Genomic DNA, 23,859 nt, shown 5'->3' on the forward strand with positions numbered 1-23,859 from the left:
AAGCTACCTAACTACTCTGCCTCAGGTTCCTTTTCTGTAGAATAAGGATAGTAAAAATATATACCTGGTAGGATTGTTGTTAGAATTAAATGAATTAATTAAGAAATACTAAACGCTTGTAACAGTGTGCTCTATTCACCATATATAATAAATATACAGGAAACTTATGTGACCAAAGCATTTGTACCCCTGTAATATGCTGAAATTAAAAATTAAAATAAATAAATACATATAATTAGTAGTACTTAATAAATGTTAGCTTTCATTAAACTGGAAAATCGTGTGGCTCTTTCACGTGTACAAGCTCACTCATTCTGATGCAGGCTGAGTTATCTTTAGATCAGACATTCTGCTTAAAAGATGATAAGTATGTACCTGTCTGACACCATTCACCTTTCTGGCAGACTCCATTCCCCAGGAAGCCACTACCAGCTCATTAGTGTTCACACAAAACATGAAAAATTATCTGCCTCTCTTGTTCTCATTTCTAGCTCTTGGGCCCAGATTGCAAACAAACTTGGACCAGGACAAGAGAGCTAGAGTCAGGTGTGTAAACGGAAGGTCAAAAGAGAATCAGAGTCGGTTGGCCCAGGACTCAAGCCTCAAACAAGCTTGAGTTACCAGCAGATTTGAGAACAAGCTACCATTTGAATCTCAGCTAACTAAACCAACCACTGGGCACAGCCTCACCTTGTGGAACTGTGGAGGGTATATTCGAGCAGCCCCGTGGTTCAACAGTAGCTGGTAGCAGATCTCAGGCTGGGCCGCAGGTCGCACGGAGGTGACCTTCAGCACGTACTGGATGGCAGCGCAGCCGTTGATATCCATGAGATTGGCCTCGGCACCGGCTTCCAGCATCATGTGCATGAGCACGTGGTCACAGTTCCAGGCTGCCTTGTGGAGGGGAGATTTGAAGTCGTCGTCCCGGGCGTTGACCTCGGCCTTGTGGTCGAGCAGCATGCGGCAGATGAGATGGTGCTCCCTGCTATACTCCTGCTCTTTGAAACGGAGGGCCCAGTAGGTCGCGATGGCCAGCGGGGTCTCCATGTGGGCGTTCACGCTGTCCACGATGGCCCCGTGCTCCACGTAGAAGGCCACCAGCTCCGAGAGGCCGAAGTGGGCAGCCGTGTGCAAGGGCGTCTCCTCGTCTTGATTGTTGGTCTTCATATTCACGTTTGCCCCTACGAACAGTAATCGGGGAAGACGATTATCGAAACATTTTGTCATTGTTCCCAAAGTTCATTAAACAAGACTTTTGTCCCTGATTCTCTTTTAACCTCTCCCCTGCACCCCCAGGTTCCATTTCTGGGCCTTGTGGAAGTCACTCCTTTGAAACAACATTGTCATTTCCTGGACAGCTAGAAAATGGACCCAGAGGAAGAACAAAGGATTTCTGCCAACAAGTCTGGAGCATTGCTGAATTTCAGTTCTTACTCCCAGGTGGATTTGGAAATATCAAGTGATTTCTATAACTAAATAGCTTTTCTCAATAAAATAGGAAATGTTGTTAAAAATCAGTGTTATATCTCAACTTTTGAAGCTCACAAAAGTGGCTTTTAAAACCATCAATTGTTTTGAATGTTTCACAAAATAATGTTTTTCTTCTCTTTCAAAGTTGGTGAACCTGAAAGGTTATGCAACTAAACTCTAGTAGTATGGAAATGGCCAGCCCTTTGGCTACAGTATAAGGGTAGCCTAAGTCTATGAGGGTTCCTTGGAACACACAATGATAAACACATGCACACACAACATTTAGCCACCAAACTAGCGTAAAGGTCATAAAAAGGGGTGCAAGCAGTAATAGAAATACTCATTGAAAGAAAGAAAATGACTTAGGGACTGCGAGATGTTTGATGTATGGTTGACAAGAATGTTAGAAATAAGAATTTTGTGCTGGGAAAGCTCCCTAGAAATTACTTAATCCAACCTGCTTATTTAACAGACCAGGAAACTGGAGTGAATTTTATTTTTCTGATTGGTAATGTTAAGTACTAGAATGGTCAAACTGAGAAGCTGAAATTTTCCTTCTCTGCCTAATTTAATGGAATGAACCAAATGATTCTTAGGGGGCCAACTCTATAATCAATTCTACTGGAAATGTTTATAGGGACTTCAAGTACAAATACAAAGAGACTTTTATTATTATTATTTTGCCAGTAACTAACATTTATTAAGCATTTAATCACACGCAACATTCTAAGTTAAATGCTTTTCATACCTTGCCTCATTGAATATTCCCAGCAACCCTTCGCACTAGGTGTAGTTTTTAGCCTAATTTTACAAATGAAGAAATTTGTACTTAGGTTAATAACTGGCCAAACATACACCAAGCTAGTAAGCAGCAGACCCAAGGTTTGAAAATAAACAGTCTGGCTTTAAAATTCCTTATCACTCTTCTATTCTACCTCATTAGTATTATTCTGGAGGAAATTTTTTTCTGTACTTTGTCAGTATATGAAAACTAGAAAGTAGTAGAAAAATAACACTGCGTTTTGTTAATTTTAAAATCTGTCCTTAATGTAGTGGTCCCTTATGCCCTTATTTATATCATCCCCTGATCATATTTGAAAAAGGCAATAATCCTACAAGCATGTTCAGTATCCTGTATACAGCAGTCCCCAAACTATGGTGAGTTATAATTATTTCATTATATATTACAATGTAATACTAATAGAAATAAAATGCACAATAAATGCAATACACTTGAATCATCCCGAAATCATCCCCCCCTGCCCCCAGTCTGCAGAAAAAAATTATCTCCCATGAAAACAGTCCCTGGTGCCAAAAAGATTGGGGACCACTGCGAAATCAGCTCCCACAGTGAGGTTTCCAAGAACACACTGCTCTGTAAACTCTGAGAGTGTCTGGATTCCTAAGTGCAGAAAGTAGAATTGCAACCAAAGATCGTCTTTCACGGAGCCATCTGTGTTCATCAGTATTCTGCCCTGGAGTTCAGGTCTCATTTCAGTTTAGCTATTCTTTGCTCTGGAGTGAAATGGAATGAATGAGAACATCTTCCCAGAAGCCATGTACAGGGTCACTTCAGACACTGGAGAATTTCCAGTAAGGAAAAAAAATCAAAAGGTCAAGATGAAATTTTTACAGGCCAACTTGGAACAAACCACATCCTTTATTTTTTAACGTCCTTGGACATTTACAATTGATCCTTGACCTCATAGTACAACTAAATATGCTACATGGCTTCCTTTTCTGAATAGGAGCTCCTTATTTTTGTATTTGAATTGTGTCTTTCAGTATAACTTTTCCAGGGAATATATTAAGTAGGATGATTTGACTGTTTTTTGATGTTAGATTTTTGTGATTTATTCAAGAAATTAGAGACCAAAAACATAAATTCTTGGGACCTTTTAAAACATTTTCTTTTAATGTGAAAATACAATGTATTCATTTCTAAGAGCTGTGGTAACAAAGTACCACGTGGAAAGTAGTTTAAAACAAGAGAAATTTATTCTTCCATAGTTCTGGGGACTTGAAGTCCAAAATTGAGGTGTCTGGGCTTGATTCCTTCTGAGGACTTTCTTTTTGGGTCTGTCTTTGTTGCCCAGGCGGGGGTGCAATGGCACGATTGGAGCTCACTGTAACCCATTCTGAGGACTTTGAAGGAGAATCTGTTTCATACCACTCTCAGCTTCTAGTGATGGCTGCCAATCCTTGGTGTTCCTTGCTTTGTAGATATATCCCTCCAATCCCTGCATCTGCCATGTTGTGGTCAACGTTGGTATTTCAGTCTATTTAATTTTAGACAACCTGGTGGGTGCTTAGTGATACCTCATTTTGTTTGAATGCGTTCCCCAATTACCGATTAAGTTAGAATTATTTTAATTGCTTTTTATTTCTAAGTATTTCCATGTTATTATATAATCATTTTAGATACCATTTTAAAACAACTACTCCATAGAGTAAGTTTGCCCTACTGTTGGATGTGTAATTTTTTTCCAAAATTTTAATCTTATAACTAATGCTACAATTAATAATTTTATACGTAAATTTTAGGATTGCTTCCTTGGAATAAATTTCCCCCAAATAGAGTTATTAAGCTAAAACATTTAAACTATGATAAGGGTCTTTATGAATAATTGCCAAAAGTTATATCTTTCTCATTGATGCACAAGACTAGCTATTTCACTCACTGGTATATCATACATTTAAAAAACTTCTTAGTAGTTTGTTAGTAAAAAATGTTCTTATTTTTTAAAATGTGAATTCATTTGATTATTAGATTGGACACTTTCTCAGTAATTATTAACTAGTGTTATTTCTTCTTTAGTTAATTGTCCAAATTTGGTTCATTATCTCTTTATATATTGAAACCGTTCTGCTTTGTTTGCATTTTTATGAGCTCTTCATTAAGATGTAAGGTTATGCTATTATAATTGCTATAAGCTTTTTAACCCGTTTATTTGGTTATTCCTAAATACAGTGATGTTAACTTTAGATAGTCAAACTTACTCTTGTTTTTTTCTTTTGTATTAGAATGGCCTTCCTAGTCCTCTCAAAGGTTGCATCACTATCCAGATTAATTATGATCTAGTTTTTTTTTATTTTTAAAAAATGTTTAACATTTGATTCACCTGGACCTTATTTTGGTGTACACATCAATTTACGAAGAATTGACATTCTTATAATATGGAATCCTTCTGTGTGGAAATATAGTCTGTTTCCCTAATAAGTTTTCTTTACATCTCTGTAAACTATATCCTGTAAAATATTTGCAACAATTTTCATTAATTATTTCTAGGGTAAAGTAACTTTTAATGAGAGAAGGTCCTTCATGAACCTTTTAATTTATGCAGTAGGGTCTCCAGAAGTAGTCTGGAATGGTAGCAAGTAAGGTAAAGATTGAAATTTGTTCTGCATAATAAAGAACAAGAATTTTCAAATTTCATCTGTGGACAAAGGAGACAGAGGTTTGTGTGTGTTGAGAATGGGAGGAAAGGGAGAGATGGGATAAGAATTTGAACAGAAAGGGGTTGTAGGGAAAGTTAAGCTAAGATTGCAGTGACTTCAACATAGTGCTGTTAATATTGAATTTTTCCTGTTCTCCCATACGATATGACAAACTCCTTTCATTACCTCCAACTGATAGCATTAATTTCATGAATCCTAGTTATAAGATCCCATATTTCCTTTTTTTTTTTTTTCCAAAGAAAACATTAAACTGCCTCCAAGTCCCCATTTATTAGGTTGGCTGAACCTCCATGATCAGTCATCATTGTGGCTCCACCTGCTGGGCTTTGCTACGCCCTACAGGCTAGGAGGTGGCCCTCAGAGCTGTCCTCTCCCAAGCATCCACTTCCCCCAAGCTCTGTGACGTCCAAGTGCTGCAGGAGTGTGGGAGCAGGCAGCAGGTATCTATCACTGCAGAAACTGTCAGCCCTCCATCTTCCCAGACTCAAGGAATGCACATCCCCACTGCACGTCCCTAAGCGCCTCCCTTCTCTCCCTGTCCTGGTGGCCTTCATTTCTTGAAGAGCCTATTTGGTGCAGATAGGAGCTAAGTCGACGACCAGCCCAGATGGGTGCTTCCTAACTCTCTCAAACGCAGCTTTCCCTGCTGCAGTGAAGTCCATAGATAATGTCGCCTACCTTCATACATTATCTCTTAAAAATTAACATAATGCCCTAGCTAACGTGTATAGGAAAAATTGTGATTGTTATAAATAATATGAATACATTTCAATGATGTCATGTGAAATTCATTGTGTTAATATTTGGGAAAGACTATCCTAGATGGCATAATGAAAGAGTGATTTGTTTGAATCCATGTGTAGAATTGGAACAGCTGTATATTATAATAGAACTGATACAGGTGTTTTATATTCTCATTCAAATACCAGGAGCATCATTGCCGTGATGAATGGTATTCTAAAACAAGAAAAAATTTTGGTAAAGTTCTGAACAAGTCAAAGTCTAACCTCATCTTGATTTAAGCTGCAGTTGCATTTCTGTAAATGACCATATTTATCTAAAATTCAAAAGTATTTTGTATTTATATATGAAAAAGAGTTAGAATTCTGTTGTGCTACCATACCTAAATTTTTATTACATCAACACCAGATCTAAGATTTTTTATGAATTATGAAATATTCAAACATATAGAAAAATCCAGAAGGAAATATAACAGACAACTATATACCATACCTATATTTAACAAATATTTTTTGCCATGTTTGCTTTCGTTTTATTTTCTTTCTTTGTTTCTTTCTTTTTCTTTCTTCCCCTTCCTTCGTTCCTTCCTTTCTTTCTTTCCTTCTTTTTCTTTCTTTCTTTCTTTCTTTCTTTCTTTCTTTCTTTCTTTCTTTCTTTCTTTCTTTCTTTCTTTCTTTCTTTCTTTCTTTCTTTCTTTCTTCCCCTCCCTCCCTCCCTCCCTCCCTCCCTTCCTTCCTTCCTTCCTTCCTTCTTTCCTTCCTTCTTTCCTTCCTTCCTTCCTTCCTTCCTTTTTTCTTTCTTTCTTTTTCCCTCCATTCCTTCCTTCTTTCCTTCCTTTCTCTCCCTCCCTCTCTCTCTCTCTTTCTTTATTTCTTTCAATGCAGTCTTGCTCTGTTACACAAGTAGAAGTACAGTGGTATAATCGTAGCTCATTGCAGCCTCAAACTCCTGGCCTCAAGAGATCCTCTCACCTCTCACCTCCTGAGTCACCAGGATTACAGGTGTGAGCCACCGTGCTCAGCTGCTTTAGTTTTCTTTTTTTTTTCTAAGATAACATTTTATAGAAAAACCTAACCTTTTTCTCCTTTCTCTCTTCCTTTTCTTTCTTCAAGAGAATAACCACTACTCTAAAGTTGATGCTTGTCATTGCTTGGAATTTTTTTCTTTTACTATTCATATGTATATCAATAAAAAATATATTTTGTGTGTTTTTAAAAACTATATAAATTATTAATACATCTCACTTTTGCAAACGGTTTTTATCAGTCACATTATGTTTTTGAGTGGAGAACTGGTTTTTCTAAATTTTAACTCCCGAACTGAATTGCACTATATATTAAACCACAGTGTAGCTATTCCTTTACTAAGGACAGTAAAGTTGTTTTAACTTTTTCACAATACCAAACCCCTTTCAAATTGTGCAGTAGTTACCTGAGCAAGAGAAATAGAATTACTGGGAAGTAACCTATGAACATGTTCAACTACATTAAATTATACTCATCAGAGGTTGCTCAATTTAAATGTCCATTGGTAGAGCATGAAGGTCTAGAATCATTTCCAACACTTGATACGCTCAAACTTTTTAATGTTTGCTGACTAGATGATATGAAATGGTATTTTTATTTAATTTGTATTCCCCCAGTTACCAGGAGGTATGTTTACAGGCCATAGAATCTCTCTTGTAAGAATTGTATATTCATAGCCTCTGCCCATTTTTCATTGCGTTGTACTTTTCTTATTTATTTTTCAGGATATATAAAAGTTCATTATGAAGAAAATTATAAAAACTTTATTGAAGACAAAGAACCTAAACGAATGGAAAGTTTTACTGTGTTAATGGATAGAAAGACTCATTATTGTAAGGATGACAATTCTTCTGAATTAATTTATAAATTCCATGCAATTCAAACGTGAGATTCTTCCCCCCCAGAAGAGTAAAAGAGCAAAAATAACAAGTCCATTTTGGAAAAAAGAAATGAAAAGAATGAGAATGAAAGAAAATACAGTGAAGAAGGGGGCTAGCCACACAGAATTGGAGCAGCTGTTCATTATAATAGAACAGATACAGGTGTTTTGTATTGTAATTCAAATACCAAGAGGGTCATTGCCATAATGAATGGTATTCCAAAACAAGAAAAAAAATCTTGGTAGTTTGGTATCTACCGAATATCAGAGCAAACTGTAATTAAAATAGTGTGGTATTGATTCAGGGAGAGACAACTAGACCAATGAAAAAGAATGCAGAGCCTAGAAACAGACCTATTTACAGAAAGCATCTGTAATGACAGATGGAGCGGTGGAGAAATAATGGACTATTTAACGAGAAAGTATTGGAACTAAAGGCTAACAATGTTATAAAAGCATGAATTAGATCTCAAGTGTGTAAGAGTGGGGGTCGAAGAGTGGGAGCGTGTGTTGCATTTCAGATAAATTAAAAGCAAATGAAAAGCTAAATAATAAACTTTTAAAATAAAAGTGTAGTATAGAAATTGGGACTGGAAAGGAACGGGCAGGACTTTGTATTTGGTCTGCTTTGTATTCGGTATGCTTCTGAATACCCTCTCAGCTTATTTATTTTGGATGGGTGCAGTTTTACCCAAGCCTTCTATTAGATCAAGTAGATCCAAGCCTTCTGTTAGATCTGAAAGAACGGAGTCTTTTTGACTCCTCTACCAGTTTAATTTCTTTGTACACTCTCCAATAAACCTGAGTTTTTAGACAAAGTGCTGACTGTTTGCACTTTGTTCAGTCTTTCAGACAGCTGGATGAAGTGGAGAGAGATCAGCTGAACAGCTGCTAACGGTGTGTTTTGTTTCTGCTCCCTTTGTCCATGACTTCCTTAAACATCCTGCAGGGCAAAGCCACCACCCTGTCAGAGGCGGAGCTGCCCCTGTTGGGGGACACTCTCAGAATTAAAATTATTCCTTGACTCAGGGATGCACCATATCATTGGATATAATAATACCCCAGCACTGAACGTTCATATTTTACTAAAGCTAGTCTAGATTTAGATGTTTTTAATTTTTAATTATCATGTGTACATAATAATTGTATATCTTTATAGGGTACATGTGATGTTTTGATGCAGGCATACAATGTGAATTAATCTAGATTTAGATTTTTAAAATTAACTTTGTCAAGAACCAAGACTACCCATTTCATCTCCAAACAGATCAATGTTTTTAGATAAGAACGTTTTTTCTTCCATCCTGTTTTGAGCTATTGGTCATATTCAAAAAGGAAATATTTCTTTGCGTTCTGAAAATTATAAAACCTTTTTTGCCTCAAAATGTTCATCACCCACCAATTATCAAGTTATGGTCATTGATAAGAAATCCACTTCTCACAACTTTTTAAAGCTGTTTCTCAAATGTGTATAAATGAAAATGTGGTAGATTACTCATGGCTTTTTTTTTTAACATCACCTTTAAAAAATATGCTTTTCTTAGAAAAAGCAGTAAGATAGGATGAAAAGTATTGTCTCATTGGTCATGGTGGCCTGCAACATTTGTAAGAACATAAGGAAACATGGAGAAAATACTAACATGGTTCAATATTAAGGATTTGAGAAAAAAAATTGATTCAATTTACCAACTTCAGATAAAAGTTTAGAATCCTCCTTACCTGCTTATTTTATCTAAGATGTTTGACCCCTGTGAGTTTACACTTGGTCTTATCAACTTGAACTATACCTGCCTCAGTTCAAAACCACATCAGGGCTGGCTTTTGTGCAGGTAAGAAAAAGACAACATGTTTGTTCAGTGTTCCTTTATGAAAATATTAATAAATGTCTGCTATTTTTAAGCACTTACTAAGAGTTTTACATACATTGTGTCGCTCATTATGAACAGTAAGCATCCTTTAGAAACATCTGTTATTTAAAGGTTAGGTCTCCTTTTCCTATTCAGGGCTTTTCTTTCTCTACATGTCTGGAACTGTTTCTCACGTCTGCTTCTTTCTCAAGGATGCAATTTTCTACAGTGTCAAGTTTGTCATTAACTGTCACCAAAGCATATTTTCAGTTGACTGCTTTGTTCTATCTTCAATTTTGCCCTTTCATTTTACATTCTATGGCAAATATGTTTTCTTGTATCTTCCATAGTCTTGTCTCAAATGAAAGTTTAAATGAAATGCCATTTCCCCTAAGGTTCCGTTTCTCTAATACTCACATCCTCTAGGACCTGTAGTTGAGAACTATTTTCTTCTAGATGATTAAGAGCCACTGCTTCCTCACCTTTGTGTACCTCATCCTTTAAGGCTATGTCACTCAATGAGGTTACTCTTTATCTCTTCTTATCTATAACCTCACGTGCTCCCTGTGACTCTCATTTTCACTGAAGACACCGGTATGTGGCTCAGTCTGTCTTTTATGTCTGTCCTGACATCATCCTGCAAAACCTTAGTGCACGACCCATTCAACACATTTGCACTCACAATTCCTAAATCTTCTTGGACAGATTGCTTTATTACCACCAGAAATCTCATCAGTCCTCCCTGCAGTGGATTCCCTGTTAAAGGTTTATACATCTCCACCCTGGTGGACTGAGTTTCAGTAAATGGTTCTAGTTGCTCAGTTTCAACTCTATGTTAGCCTTAGCTAGGTCATTCAACACTCCCCTGAGTGCTAATATAGTCGAATTTTTCCTTAGGCTCGGATTTAATCAGGATAAACTAAATTATGTTGTTGTAACAAGACTCAGATGTCAGTGGCTTAAAGCCACAGATGTTTATTTCTCACTGTCACATAGGACATTGTAGCTCCAGGTGGCAATCCAGAACCAATGTCATCTATTTGATCTCTCAGGAATCCAAGTCTTAGTCTTATGGCTTCATCATTTCTCCAGAAGTTTGCCCCCCTCACACACTACCATGGGTAGAAATAGACTTTAAAAATCCTGTGTGAGCTATTTACTGCCTAAGCCTAGAAGTGACTTTTATTTCTTCTGTTCACATGTCATTAGCTAATAGAGTCATATACCTGCTGACCTGCAAGGGGACTAGAAAGTGTGGTCCTCCATGAGCCTGGAGGGGACGAGAAGTAGATATTGGTGAACACTAGTGACTTTTACCATAGCTAAATTGAGTTGAGTTTCTGTGGGTTGCAGTGAAACAAACAAACAAATTAAGATGCTGACTGATTCAGTAGCCACCTTTACCTTCTCTGTGTCATTTTCTCTCCTCTAATTCAAGACCAGCATCTCCATCATTGCAGTCGATCACGTGGCCAGCAGTAGTATGTTGCTCAACAAGTAATTTCTCTGTACTGTTTATCAAACATGTCCCTTTCCACTGACTCTTAGCCTTTATTTTATAAACTCTGTTTTCCTTTTTTAGCTACCTTCCAGTTTCTTTTGATCTCCTTTTGGCCAAACTTCTTGAAAGTGTGGTCTCTGTTTTGTGCACTAACTTTATCACCACCCATACATTCCTTGGTCCATCAAATCCTGCCTCTGTCCCCCCAAATCCACTGGAACCGCTCTGACAAAGATCACCAGTGGCCTCCAACTGATTACTCCCAGGTACATTTTTCATCCTTCATCTTACTACACTTCGCTACATCCAGTGGTGTTGATGACTCCTTGAAATATTACTTCTTTCAGCTTTTTTGGGAGTGCTTTCTGCTCCTTCTGTGGCTATTCCTTGATGACTTTTCTATGATTCCCCTTCTTCTCACTTCTTAAATTGTTATGTTTCACCCTGGGTGTCACCATTTGCTCCCTGTGCTTCTTATGCATAACTTCCTTGAGCAATCATAGCTACCCTCTTCATTTTACCTGTGAACAGACAACTCCCAAAATTATATGAGTAATCATATATCTGCTAAAGGACTTATATCTAGACTATATAAAGAACAATTACAACTCAATAGTAAAAAGACAAATAATAGACAGAAAAATAGACATTTCTGCAAAAAATATACACATGGTCATTAACACATGAAAAGATGCTCTATGCCATTAGCCATTGTGGAAATGCAAATCAAAACCATAGTTTTATACTACTTCATACTCACTAGCATGGCTATAACCAAAAAGATATATAATAACAAGTGGTGGCAAGGACGTGGAAAAATAGGAATCCTAGTACACTGATGGTTGGAATGTAAAAGGATGCCACCACTTTGGGAAGCAAGAGGACACTTCCTCACAAAGTTAAGCATGGTGTTACCATATGATCCAGCAATTTCAGCATTCCTACCATTCCCAGGTATATACCCAAGAGAAATAAGCATATATGCCCACACAAAAACTTGTAAATAAATGTCTGTAGCATCATTATTCATAATAAACCAAAACTGACAAATGGATAAATGAAATGTATATCCATACAATGGGACAATCATCAATAAAAAGGAATGAAGTACCAAAACATTTTTATTTCATTGTTTCAAGAAACACTGAAAATCTTATGCTAAGTAAAAGAAGCCAGGTATAACCAACAAGATATATAATAACAAGTTGAGCTTCTTAAAACAAGAAGACCACTTATTGTATGACTCCATTTATGTGTAAAGCCCAGAATAGATAAGCACATGGAGACAAAAAGTACATTAGTGGTTGCCTGGGAACAGGGATTGGAGGAAAATGGAGGCGATCTCTAGAGAGTACAGAACAGGTTTTCCTTGAGTGGTGAAATGTTTGCGCTAAATTTCATTGTGGTGGCAGTTGCATAACAAATATTTGTTTAGCCCTACTAATTACCAGCGACTGAAGATCATGGGGAATGGCTTTCCAGAGCAAGCCTGAAGGCTCTGAGATGAGAACAAGTTTAGTGTGTTCAGACAAGCACTACCAGAGGTGAGTGACAGGTGGTAGGAATAACATTACTGAGGCAACCGAGGACCAGATGATGCCAGGCTCAAGGGACATCACAGAAAAGATTTCAGACCATATTCTAAGTAAGCAGGCACATATCTGGGAGTAAAATAATCTAAGTTGCCCTTTTTAAATTTTATTTTCATAGATTGAGGGGGTACAAGTACAATTTTGTTCCATGGATATAGTACATAGTTTTGAAATCTGGGCTTTTAATGTGACCATCCATGATTTACCTATTCTAAAGATCACTCTGGCTGGCTGTGTGGAGCGTGGACTGCAAAAGAGGAAAGCGTGAAAGTAGGGAAATGATTGGAAGTTGATTATCATCGTCCAGGGAGAAATAATGAGGCTTGGAGTAGGGTGGTCACAGCGTAGGCGGTTTGTAGTGGTGGGACTGGAGATAGACTGTGACAGCACCTACAGGCCTTGCTATTGTGGGATGTGAGGGGAATGTGAGGAAACTAAGATGCCTTCTAGGCTTTTGCCTCGAACTACTGGAAGAACAGAATTGTTGTTTATTGAGAATAGGAAGTTGGAGAGCACAGAGGTAGGGACAGGAAGCACAGTTTCATTGTGGACATGGCAAATTTGAGATGATTAGTAAGCATCCAGAAGAGGTGAGTTAAATATATTAATAGTTGGATAGAGGAGTCTAGAGTTGAGGGCAGAGCGTCAGGCTGGAGACACCAATCTGGATGTGACGGCCATCTGATGATACCTGAAGCCACGAGACTGGATGGCATCACCCAGGTTTGCGTTTAGATGGGAAAAGGGCATCTTCGACTGAGCCCTGGGGAGTGCTAACATGTAAACACAGGATAGAGTGGTAAATCCAGAAAATGAGACTGAAGGAAGGTCAGGGAAGAAGTAGGAAAACAGCTTGGCTTTATAAATGCCTCCTAAACCAAACTATTTTACACTTGGTCTACTCTCATAACAAGTTTCTTCTTCTTTAATAGTTACTTGTATTTTAAAAAAAAAAAACAAAAACATATCGAAAACAGGAAGCAAATATCAGAAACTATTTCCCTCTGTCTCCTGAAGCAAATCTTTTTCATATCAAAGCTTAACTGCCAACTCTTCAGAATATTGCTTATCATCCCTTGGGAGACAGATTTTTTTCACAGAGCCCATGTTTATTTATCATTGTGTTTACTTTTAATTTACTCAACCTTAAAGAAAAGATAGCTTTCTGGACATGCTATTAGAGAACAATCAAGTTGCGGGCACTGAGCTCAATCACCTTATACTTATTTTATTTTTTATCTTTTGAATTCCAAAAAAAAAACAAAACATTTATTAAAACTTAGCAAAGTAGCCATAGAGAAGACTCAGACTTTGGAAAATGTGCCATTATCAAACTATTTCGTGCGGATTTTGTTGGGCTCATCAAGTCAGAACCTATCTTGTGATTGGGAAGGTGTTTTTGCTGAAGGAAATGAATGCTGCTATTGTCATTCAACTGAAAAAGAGATTACCCTGAGGAAGATTTTTTTTGTTTTTGTTTTTTTAAAAAAAAAGGGTAAAAATTTGAAGAAAGTGAATAAAGACTTCTTTCTCTACCCAGGGACAAAATCCCATTTGTTCTGGACTCAGAGCAAGAGGAGGCCTTACCTGCCCCAGGGGCGGAGGTGAACAGAGGCAGAACTGGAGTGACAGTGAGATGACATGGCAGGAAGGAGAGTGGCACAGGTGCAGCATTAGGGTAGCAGAAACCAATTACATGAAAGGGAATTAGTCAAGCAACAATTGAGCCTCCCTTTCTTGGTACAGCAGCAGCAGCAGCAGCAGCAGCCTGAAAAGCAGGGGTGACGAAGCCCATCTCTGCATCCTTGACGATGAATGAGAAGTCCTTTAGCCCAGAGGGAACACCTGAGTTCTTTCTACAGCCAGTGGCTCACAGAAATAGCAATTTCTTGAACAGAGGTTAAGTCTCTGCTGGGGATCGTATCAGGAAGTGGGCCATTGGCGAAGGGCTTCCTGCTAATTCAGTATCACAGCTGTTACACACAGGGGTACCCAGGTGTGATATTGTCTAGGTCCCAAGCCGGTGGAACTAGAGGTATGGCTACATAAAGGTCTGGCACAGCATCCGAGCTGAATGGAAGAGGGAAAATTATTTCCCCCAGCTCCCTTTGCATTTCAGCCCATTATCTCGTTAAGCCTCCTAGAGGCCAAGTCCCTTCGAAGTTTGGTTGGAATGAAGCAGAAGTCTTCAAAATGTTTCACGTGTTTCTTACAGAAAGGCAGTTTCAGAATTATCCTCCCCTGAGTTGTCACGGTAATGCTCCCTCTCTACTGGGCGGGAGTATTTTCCATGGACTCTAAAGTTGGACTTCTCTTTACCATCGTCACTACTGAGAGGTCTGTAAGACAGGCAGTGACTAGTTATCTGAGAATACAGTATCTTTTCTCATTCCTAACACGTGGCTTCTGTGAGTTGTGTTGTAAGTGAATATAGACTGACAAATTGGGTCTGTGCTAAGCCAGAAGTTAAAGGAAAGGGAAATTTGTGTACCCTGAAGTAAGATGCTGAACATGTGAATCAATCTATTTCTCTAACTCTTGGGGGGCTGTCTGTCCATTTTTTAAGAGGGTAGAGCATGTGGCATCTCATCAAAAATGTACATCTCAATCCATTCTCTTCGATAATGTAATTAATAGAAATTTCACTCATTCTTTGGTTTATGGTTTGTTCATATATTTAGCTATTACTAAAAGGCTTTTTTGGTAAGTTCTTATGTACTTTTATAGACAATTTAATATTAGATAGGAAAAGGTATAATAGCCCATGTCTGTGCTAACCCAGAAGTACCCTACTGTGGCAAAGTTATAATATAATGTGGGTGAGACAGTAATTCAAGTTATCAACCAGGAATCCCAGACTGAGGAGGGAAAGAAAATGCTGCTAAAAGGAGCTGGGAGACCTGTATAAAAAGAACCGAATTCACTATGAAATTGAAGAACTGATATGGTGTAACTGAGGGAATGATGAAGAGATAGGAAGAGAAAATACTGGAGCAATGGAAAGGGCCATGTGTGATTATGTGAGTGGACAGCTGACCCAGAGCAAGATGAAAGTTGTTAGAATTGTGAGGATCAAGGAGGTGTGAGGGTGAGTTTGGCCTCGTGATCTATGCCAGCATCAAAAGCTATCCTGGATGATGAATGAACGGGGCGAATAGACCCAAACGGAGAGAAGGGTGACCAAGTCCTCAGAAGGAAATGACGAGCATTGCAGCAGATGGCAACGCTTAGGGTGGGTAGAGAGTGAGTGTATTAGCTTCTCACTGCTGTGGTAACGAATCACCACAAACTGGGCGGCTTAAAACAACACAAATTTGCTACCTTATAACTTCCATAGGTCAGAAATCTGACACAGGTCTCAGTGGATGTGATGGTTAATTTTATATGTCACCTTGGCTGAGCCACAATGCCCAGATATTTTGATCAAACATTTTTCTGGATATTTCTGTGAAGGTGTTTTCGGATGAGATTCACATTTCAATCAGTGGACTTCGAGTTAGAAACAGATTGCCTTCCCTAATGTGGGTGGGCCTCACCCAATCAGCTGAAAGCCTCAATGGAACAAAGGCTGGCCTCCCATAAGCCCATAAGCGAGAAGGAATTCTGGCAGCAGATTGCAACTTCTCCCTGCATCTCCAGCCTGCTGGGCTACCCTGCAGATTTTGGCGATGTACCTCCATATTGCATGAGCCAATTCCTTAAAATAAACCTTTCTCTCTCTTTCTCTCTCTCTCTCTTTACACACACACACACACACACACACACACACACATATCCTATTGGTTCTATTTCTCTGGAAAAACTCTGACTAATACAGCAGGCTAAGATCAGGGCTCAATGGGAATATATTCCTTCTGGAGGCCCTTTAGAAGATTCCATTCTTTTCCTTTTCTGACTTCTAGAGGCTGCCCACATTCCTCAGCTCACAGCCTCCTTCCTCCGTCTTCAAAGCTGGCAATGGTAGGTGGAGTCCTTTTCACAGCAAACCTCCCTGACCTTCCTTCTATGGTCACATTTCCTCTGGCTACAGCCAGAAAAGGTCCACTTATTTTCAAGGAGACAGGGCCAACCTGGATAATCCAAGGTAATCTCCCTATCTCAATGTTCTTAATTTGATCACATCTGCAAAGTGCTTTTTGCCATATAAAGTAACATGTTCATAGATTCCAGGGATTAGGACATAGTCACCTTTGGAGGATCATTATTCTTCCTACTACAGTGATAGAATTTGCCCTCAGGAGGGAAACTGGACTGATATACACAAAGTTAAGTGCAATTCTTGCTACACCAAATGTGAGTTTTCTCTTCTAGCTATAAGTCCTACTTTCATTCTTCTAAGCCAGCATTTCTCAAGGTCTGCTCTGTGGCATGTTACTGTTGCAAGATGCACTAAAAAATAAAAGCTCTGTGGTCAAATAAATGTGTATATTCTGTATACCTTTGTACAATTCACATTAGCATATGAAAGATTCTGAGAAGTTCTATGGTGAGGAAATCTATCTAATTAAACATGGATTTTTCTGAATTTATTTGACGAAGGTATTCTTGAAACACCTATTAACAGCTCCAGAAACAGCATTTAATATGGAGGAATTCGGGAAATGCATTTCTAGACAATGCAAAGATGTATGCCTACACAGGTCCACAGGTGTGGAGGTAAAGAGCCATACATGATCCATAAACCCTTGTTGGAGTTCCCTAGAATTAACTTGGATTATTACCAAATATCCCCATTTAGTAGATGAGGGCTAAGATTCAAAAAAGTTAAATCTTGCCCTCATTTATGTAGGCAGTGAATGAGGGAGTCAAGATTTGAACCTATGCACTCTTATTCTAGAACCTACACTCCAAAGCACTGCACATGAGTTCATCTTTTCCTATCAAGCCATGTGTGAGCCACTGGCCAGTCCTGGGTGGATACTATCCCTAGTCTACTGGGTTATGGCAGGGAATGAGCAAGTGTTACAGAATTTAGCAATCTAAGCTTCCCCTTCATCGGGGGCAGTGAACAAGGCAGTTCTAGAAGGAGCTGGAGGAGTGGTATGCTTGTTGATTGACATGTCCAGTCTGCAGTGGAGATAAGGTTCACGGGAAAAGGCCACAGCAAAGTCCTAAGGCTAGTTTACATCACCCGCGGGACTCCAACTAGCACAGGGAAAGCAGCACCACCTAGTGGACGAGATAAGCTCTGCATTGAGGTCATCTGGTCAAAACCTAGTTTCACCATTCAGCCACTTGTCTCAAGCTCAGTGTTTTTTTTTTGTTTTTTTTTTTGAGACAGAGTCTCACTTTGTTGCCCAGGCTAGAGTGAGTGCCATGGCGTTAGCCTAGCTCACAGCAACCTCAAACTCCTGGGCTCGAGCGATCCTCCTGCCTCAGCCTCCCGAGTAGCTGGGACTACAGGCATGTGCCACCATGCCCGGCTAATTTTTTATATATATATCAGTTGGCCAATTAATTTCTTTCTATTTATAGTAGAGACAGGGTCTTGCTCTTGCTCAGGCTGGTTTTGAACTCCTGACCTTGAGCAATCCGCCCGTCTCGGCCTCCCAAGAGCTAGGATTACAGGCGTGAGCCACCGCGCCCGGCCATCAAGCTCAGTGTTTTAATGTGCAAACGGGAATAATCATATTGACCTCATAGGATAGTTTCAAGAATTAGTGAAAGCATAGATAAAGCGTCAGGCATGCAAGAGAAATGCCATGTCCGATTGTCGTTACTAAGTCCAAGCCCACCTTTCCTCAGGGCTCTTAGCCGTTTCTTCCTTCTGCTCCCACTAAGGTTAATGCAACTTTGCTTGCAAGAAGCGAATGTCCCTCCTACTTTTACCACCAGCTTTTTGGTTGGTGTGGCCCTCTGGAAGAGTGTTCCTGAGGCTGGGGGCATTTGCTCCCCATGAACCCCCTAACTGGGCCTCCCCAGCACCGTTACCCCTTGGTGGATCTTGGTAAGGATTGCCTAGTACCTCTCCTGACTGCCAGGGAGATGATTTGTCTGAAAAGAGAGGGGTTCCCTGTTATTCTGTTCCCATTAGCTTTCCAATTAGTAAAGATGTCTTCGGGAAGCTGGCGAATGCTTGATTCTTAGCTTCCAATTCTGATGCTTTTGTTCTTTCCCCCATGTGTGAGTCTTCTTGCTTAGCTTAATGGAAAACTGAGATTGGAGCCTGAGACTCTTTTTGATTTAACCGTCTTACCTCCATATCTGAGCCCTGAGTCTCTTTCCAAAATTGTTTAGATTATCTTCCATAAATTATTACTTACAGAGATTACAAAGAAAACACTTGCATTTCTGTTTATAAACCTGATACCTTTTGCTAAATGGTGTTTAAAGTGTTCGGGGGATAATAATATCCAGGCTCCCCTAACTAAGAAACAAAGTAGAGAAGTGCTGATAGAAAAAAAAAAAAAAAAGAGTAGAATAGGCCCAAGGAAATTTCATCCCTCAATTTTGGGTGTTAGATGTTTCTAGTTATCAAACAAAGATAACACACCCAGACTGAAAACTCAGAGTACAAGTCATATATGGTTTTTTGAGAGTAGAACTTAAACTCAAGAGAGCCAGTTAAAGGAAGAAACCTATAATGTTAACATAGGGAAAAGAAGGCTGGGATTAGTCCCTCTAAAAAGACACTTGGGAATAGTTTGGGCAGCAATAAACAACCCAAATTTGAGAAAATAGATCTGGGATGGTCTTATAGGTGACACCAAAACAATTAGTGTTTGGAGAAAAAAAAAGTTGTTAATAGCTTAGTTTAGTGACAGGGGCGTTTAACTTACATCTAGTTATTTCTATTGTTCTAAACCTTGCTGTATCACATTGTTGGAGGCAGAAATTAGAAATTGATTGAAGTGTTGCTTTTAATTAAAGAGTTTAATTTTAATGAAAATGAATTAAGGGATTTTTAATATATCTTTTTCAATCACTTATCTACACCTTTGTGGGAACAAATCCAGAAAACTCAAATAAAGGCATTGTACTTAGAAGGAAAGAATCAAATTCTGTACTGAGAGCCTGCTTTGCAACTCCCAACCTTCTTCATGTTAGGAAATGACAAAGTGGGGATAAATAATTGCCTTGGTGGGGTTCATTTTGGAAGAAGTATGGACAGTTTTTCATGTATTTTGATTAAACACACTTCTAATATACTCAGCTGCTTTCTCATATTAAAAAAAATTTTTTTAAACATCTTATGGAGTAAATTTTTTTTCAGGCTAATGGAATTCTGACACAGCATTTACACTTCTCTTTTATACATCACGTCACCTTAGCATGAACTTTTCTTATAATTTTTTTAATTAGCCAAATGTCCCAGAGGAGTAAGCAGTATACAATTTTCTGTAAGACATAGTGGGATCATCATAGACTCAAACCAAATAGACTTGGACCTGCTTGAATCTCACAAGCTGTGTAAACTGGGGCCTTATATAACTTCTCTGAATTTCTGATGCCTCATCTATAAAGTGAGGAGAATAGTGTATATCTCACATGGTTGTTGCAGGGATTAAATGAAACATTTTATTTTAAAGCACCTGATATGTCCATATCGTAGACCTTTAATATATGATACTTTCTTTTCCATTTTCCCCTTCATATGCATATATACTGGCAATATCAATTTTCTTTATATGTAGCCGATGCTGTTAACTTTATTAAGCAAGATTTTCCATTAAGCATTTATCCTTATTCATTAGCTAGGAGGATGGATACACAAAGATATTAAATTATTTACTCAAGTTTAATGAATGAAATTGAAAACCTTTTTCGCCTGCTTAACATGAATCTGCCCTTTTCAGTATGCAGAGCTTTGTTGCATTTATTCAGAAGCTATTGCTAAGTGCTTAGTTTGGAACACAGGATTAATGAGCCCGGAGACATGGCGTTGGTCACCATGGCAACCAAACTAGCTTTGCTCTGTTCTGAGCTCAAACAACGGATGTAGGATGCTTAACTCTGGCCTGCAGTATATAGCTGGGTGTCCTTTTTCATATATCTGACTCCACATTGCTGCTTCCAATTACTCTCTAATTCTCTTCGAAAAATAAATAAAAAGAACATCCCCGCTTCTTTAGGGCTCTGCTTTTTCAGCTATACCAACTAACCTCCTTCCTGAATACGTTTATCTCCCCATCTGTTTTGGAAGATTTTGGCACGTGACTCACATTATTCCTCTCCCAACAAATCTGCCATCCTTCTAGGGTCTTTAACAACCACACTCATGACCCCCGCCCCCCAGTGCCTTGGTCTGTCCGCTTCTGCATCTCATTCTCTTCCTTGACTTTCTCCTACCGTCTGACGTGGTGACTCCCACCCACAGTCACACGCGGACTGAGTCATTGCCTGAAATGGATCGGTCTGCAGAAATCGTTAACTCCCTGACCATAACCCTCTGTCTTTGTATCTTGCTTGTTCAATGTCCACTACAATTATTCTTGGGCTTCGTTAGAACCCCACGCTGCGTTCTCTTTGTCCGTTAGATTTTCCTTATTTTTCTCCTTCAATATCCAGCGCAGTTCCCTAGTATATCATGTCAATAATCCTTTTGCCAAAACCTTAAATTCCCTCCACCTCTTCATAGTACCTACCTGGCACTATGCGTGGCCCTAACCCTGAGTGAGCCCAATTATCGCCTGGCTCCATGCCTGCACCCAAGCAAGTGTGTGCTGGGTGGCGAGAACCACCCGTACCACCTGTACAAACTGATACCATCAGAAAGTCAAACGTGAAAACTCACCCGGGCCTGCCGCTAATTTAATGTTTCTCCGCTTAACATATTTTCCCACTCTCTATCATAATTATTTCAAACCTCTTTCTTTCCTCAAATCTTTTATATTTCTCTTTTCACTCCCAGAACTCCTCACTTCTTACTTTGCATAGAAAATAAATACCCTTCAAATGGAAAACTTTCTTAAAGCCTTAGTACTACGCACACCAACTGCCATCCCTTCCCTTTTTTGCCTCTGGCTGAGATGGAGCAGGGGTTCTCTTCTCTAGGGCCAATCCCTCTACCTGCTTTGGCTCTCATTTCCCAAACTTCTCTGAACCCTCACACCATAAATTATCCCAGCTCTCTCTTCTGTCTTCAATCTCTGCTGCATTGGTGGACAGTCAATAAATTTTTAACAATCAACACCCAATATGTACTACACACTGTGCTATGCTGAGCAAAACAGTCTCTGCTCTCATGCAACTGATGATTTAGTGAGGGAGGCAGATACTAATCAAAGAGTTAAAAAGATAAAATATAAGTGCCACAAAGGAAAAACACAATGTGCTATGAGTATACAGAATATAGCACAGAGACTTAACTGAGTTTAGGAAAATTAAGGAAGAATGGTCTTCAGAATTAAAGTCTGAACTAAGGAGTAGAGGAGTAGACGTTAGCTAGGCCAAGAGGAGAGGGCAGAGCATTACAGACAGTAACCATGCTATATTTGCATTCCCAGCCTTTGCTCTTTACTCGTCACCTGAAATTAGACGTTGGCCCTCCAGGAAGGAGCTAGTTAGGTTTTTCTTTGGAGAATCTGACTAGTCTAAGGACAAAAAGAAAGAAAGACTAAAAATACTATGATGTCAGAGATTCCTCATATGAAAGGTCCAACCAGATTCCCTGCAGTGAAGCTAACAGTCAACAAACTCTACCTAGACACTTAGACTCCAAATCAGCTTTTAGTCACTCAATCTTAAATATAGGGCAGATAGCCAAGGATTATAACACATCTAAGGAAAGCCTATTATATAGCAGATAGAAACAATAAAAATGGAGAAAAACAATCTGGACTAAATCTCCCAGAAAGTAGAGCATAAAGATAAAGAAATGTAAAATGGGAGAGACAATATAAGATAATTAGAAAAACAGTCCATGAGGTTCAATATCCAAATAGCAATTCATGAAAGAGAGCATATGGAAACCAGAAGAAAAGAATTAATGTAGGAAATGATTCAGGAACATTTCTCAGAACATATAGACAAGCATTTGGGGGTTGAAAAGGCTCAGTACAGTGGATGAAGATAAACCCACCAAGGCAGATCATTGTGAAATTTCAGAACACCAAAGACAAAATTAAAAAAGAAAAAATTTGGGGGGGGTGTGGGTATATACATACATAATGAGTGAGATGTGCACCATCTGGGGGATGGTCATGCTGGAAACTCAGACTTGTGCGGAGAGGGGGGAATGGGCATTTATGGAAACCTTAAAATCTGTACCCCCATAATATGCCGAAATTAAAAAAAAGAAAAAAAAATTTTTTTAACTTCCCAGAGAGGAAGATAACAGGTCACATATAAAGAATGAGGAAATAAAAATGGCTTTCAATTTTCCAGATACAGTACTGGAAGCTAGAAGGTAATGGGGCAATGTCTTCATCATGCTAAAAGAAAATAGCTGTGAATCTAGTATTCTGTGCCAAGTCAGGGCAGAATTAATGCATTTGAGGGCATGTGTGGTCTCATGTACCTTCTCAGAAATCAACTAGAGGATATATTCAACCCAAATGGACAGCAAACCAAGATTTAGAAAGAATTGGGATCCAAGAAACGAGAAATACAACATAGGGGAGAGGAAAAGGGGACTTCCAGGATGGGGGGGGGGAGTGGGGACTCCGGATAACAGTGGGACACCAGATGCACATCACACGAGGCCTGATTGGAGCATGTCTGAAGGCTCTGGGAGGAACTTTTTCAAGAAAATAAAATGGATAACATACTTGTTGAGTTTAAATATTTCAGAAAAGATGAAAACTCTTGGCAAAATGTTTGGAACTAAAATAACAGTGAGTACTTAGGAAATGAAGCAAAAGGATAAAGTCAGACAATTTACTCCAGAGAAAACAAAACATTGCACAAAAAAGGGAAAAAATATCCTAGTTTACTACAAGCCTCATAGTTATAATGTAACCATATTGTAAGGACGGGGAATGGAAAGGACGTAGGTGGTAGCTGCAGATGGAGAAAAACGAGCCAGATCCTCATCTTCCACATCAATAAATCAATAGATGATCATAAAACCATTTAAATTGCTACTTATTCTTTCCCATTTTTATGGATGAATAAATGGTGTTTATTTAGCAATATGGAACTAAACATCAAACTCATCAGCTAAAAAAAAAATAAAAATGGTTACTTCCAAGAAAAGAATAATCAAGCACTATATTTTTCATAATAAACCTTAAATATGGTATCAACATAATGTCTTTTAAACAATTTTCATATTTCTTCCACCTCTTGTTAAATATATATTCTAGGTCCCTTAACTTCTTGTGAGATTATAAATATATCATTTCTCACATTATAATTTTGAGCGGCTTATTTCTGGTATACAGAAATGCAATTGATTTTTGTA

At 38.7% G+C, this 23,859-nt stretch overlaps 1 protein-coding gene across 1 annotated transcript in view; it reads right to left on the reverse strand.

Annotated features, from left to right (window-relative positions):
* Positions 1-23,859, reverse strand: part of ASB4 (ankyrin repeat and SOCS box containing 4) — a 59,956-nt gene that overhangs the window by 17,725 nt on the left and 18,372 nt on the right. Inside the window, exon 3 of the mRNA XM_012757183.3 lies at positions 691-1,181. Within this exon, the coding sequence (XP_012612637.1) occupies positions 691-1,181 (491 nt within the window). The remainder of the gene's footprint in view (positions 1-690; positions 1,182-23,859) is intronic.

Source organism: Microcebus murinus, chromosome 9 (genome assembly GCF_040939455.1).
Source record: "Microcebus murinus isolate Inina chromosome 9, M.murinus_Inina_mat1.0, whole genome shotgun sequence".
Classification (NCBI taxonomy): Eukaryota; Metazoa; Chordata; class Mammalia; order Primates; family Cheirogaleidae; genus Microcebus; species Microcebus murinus.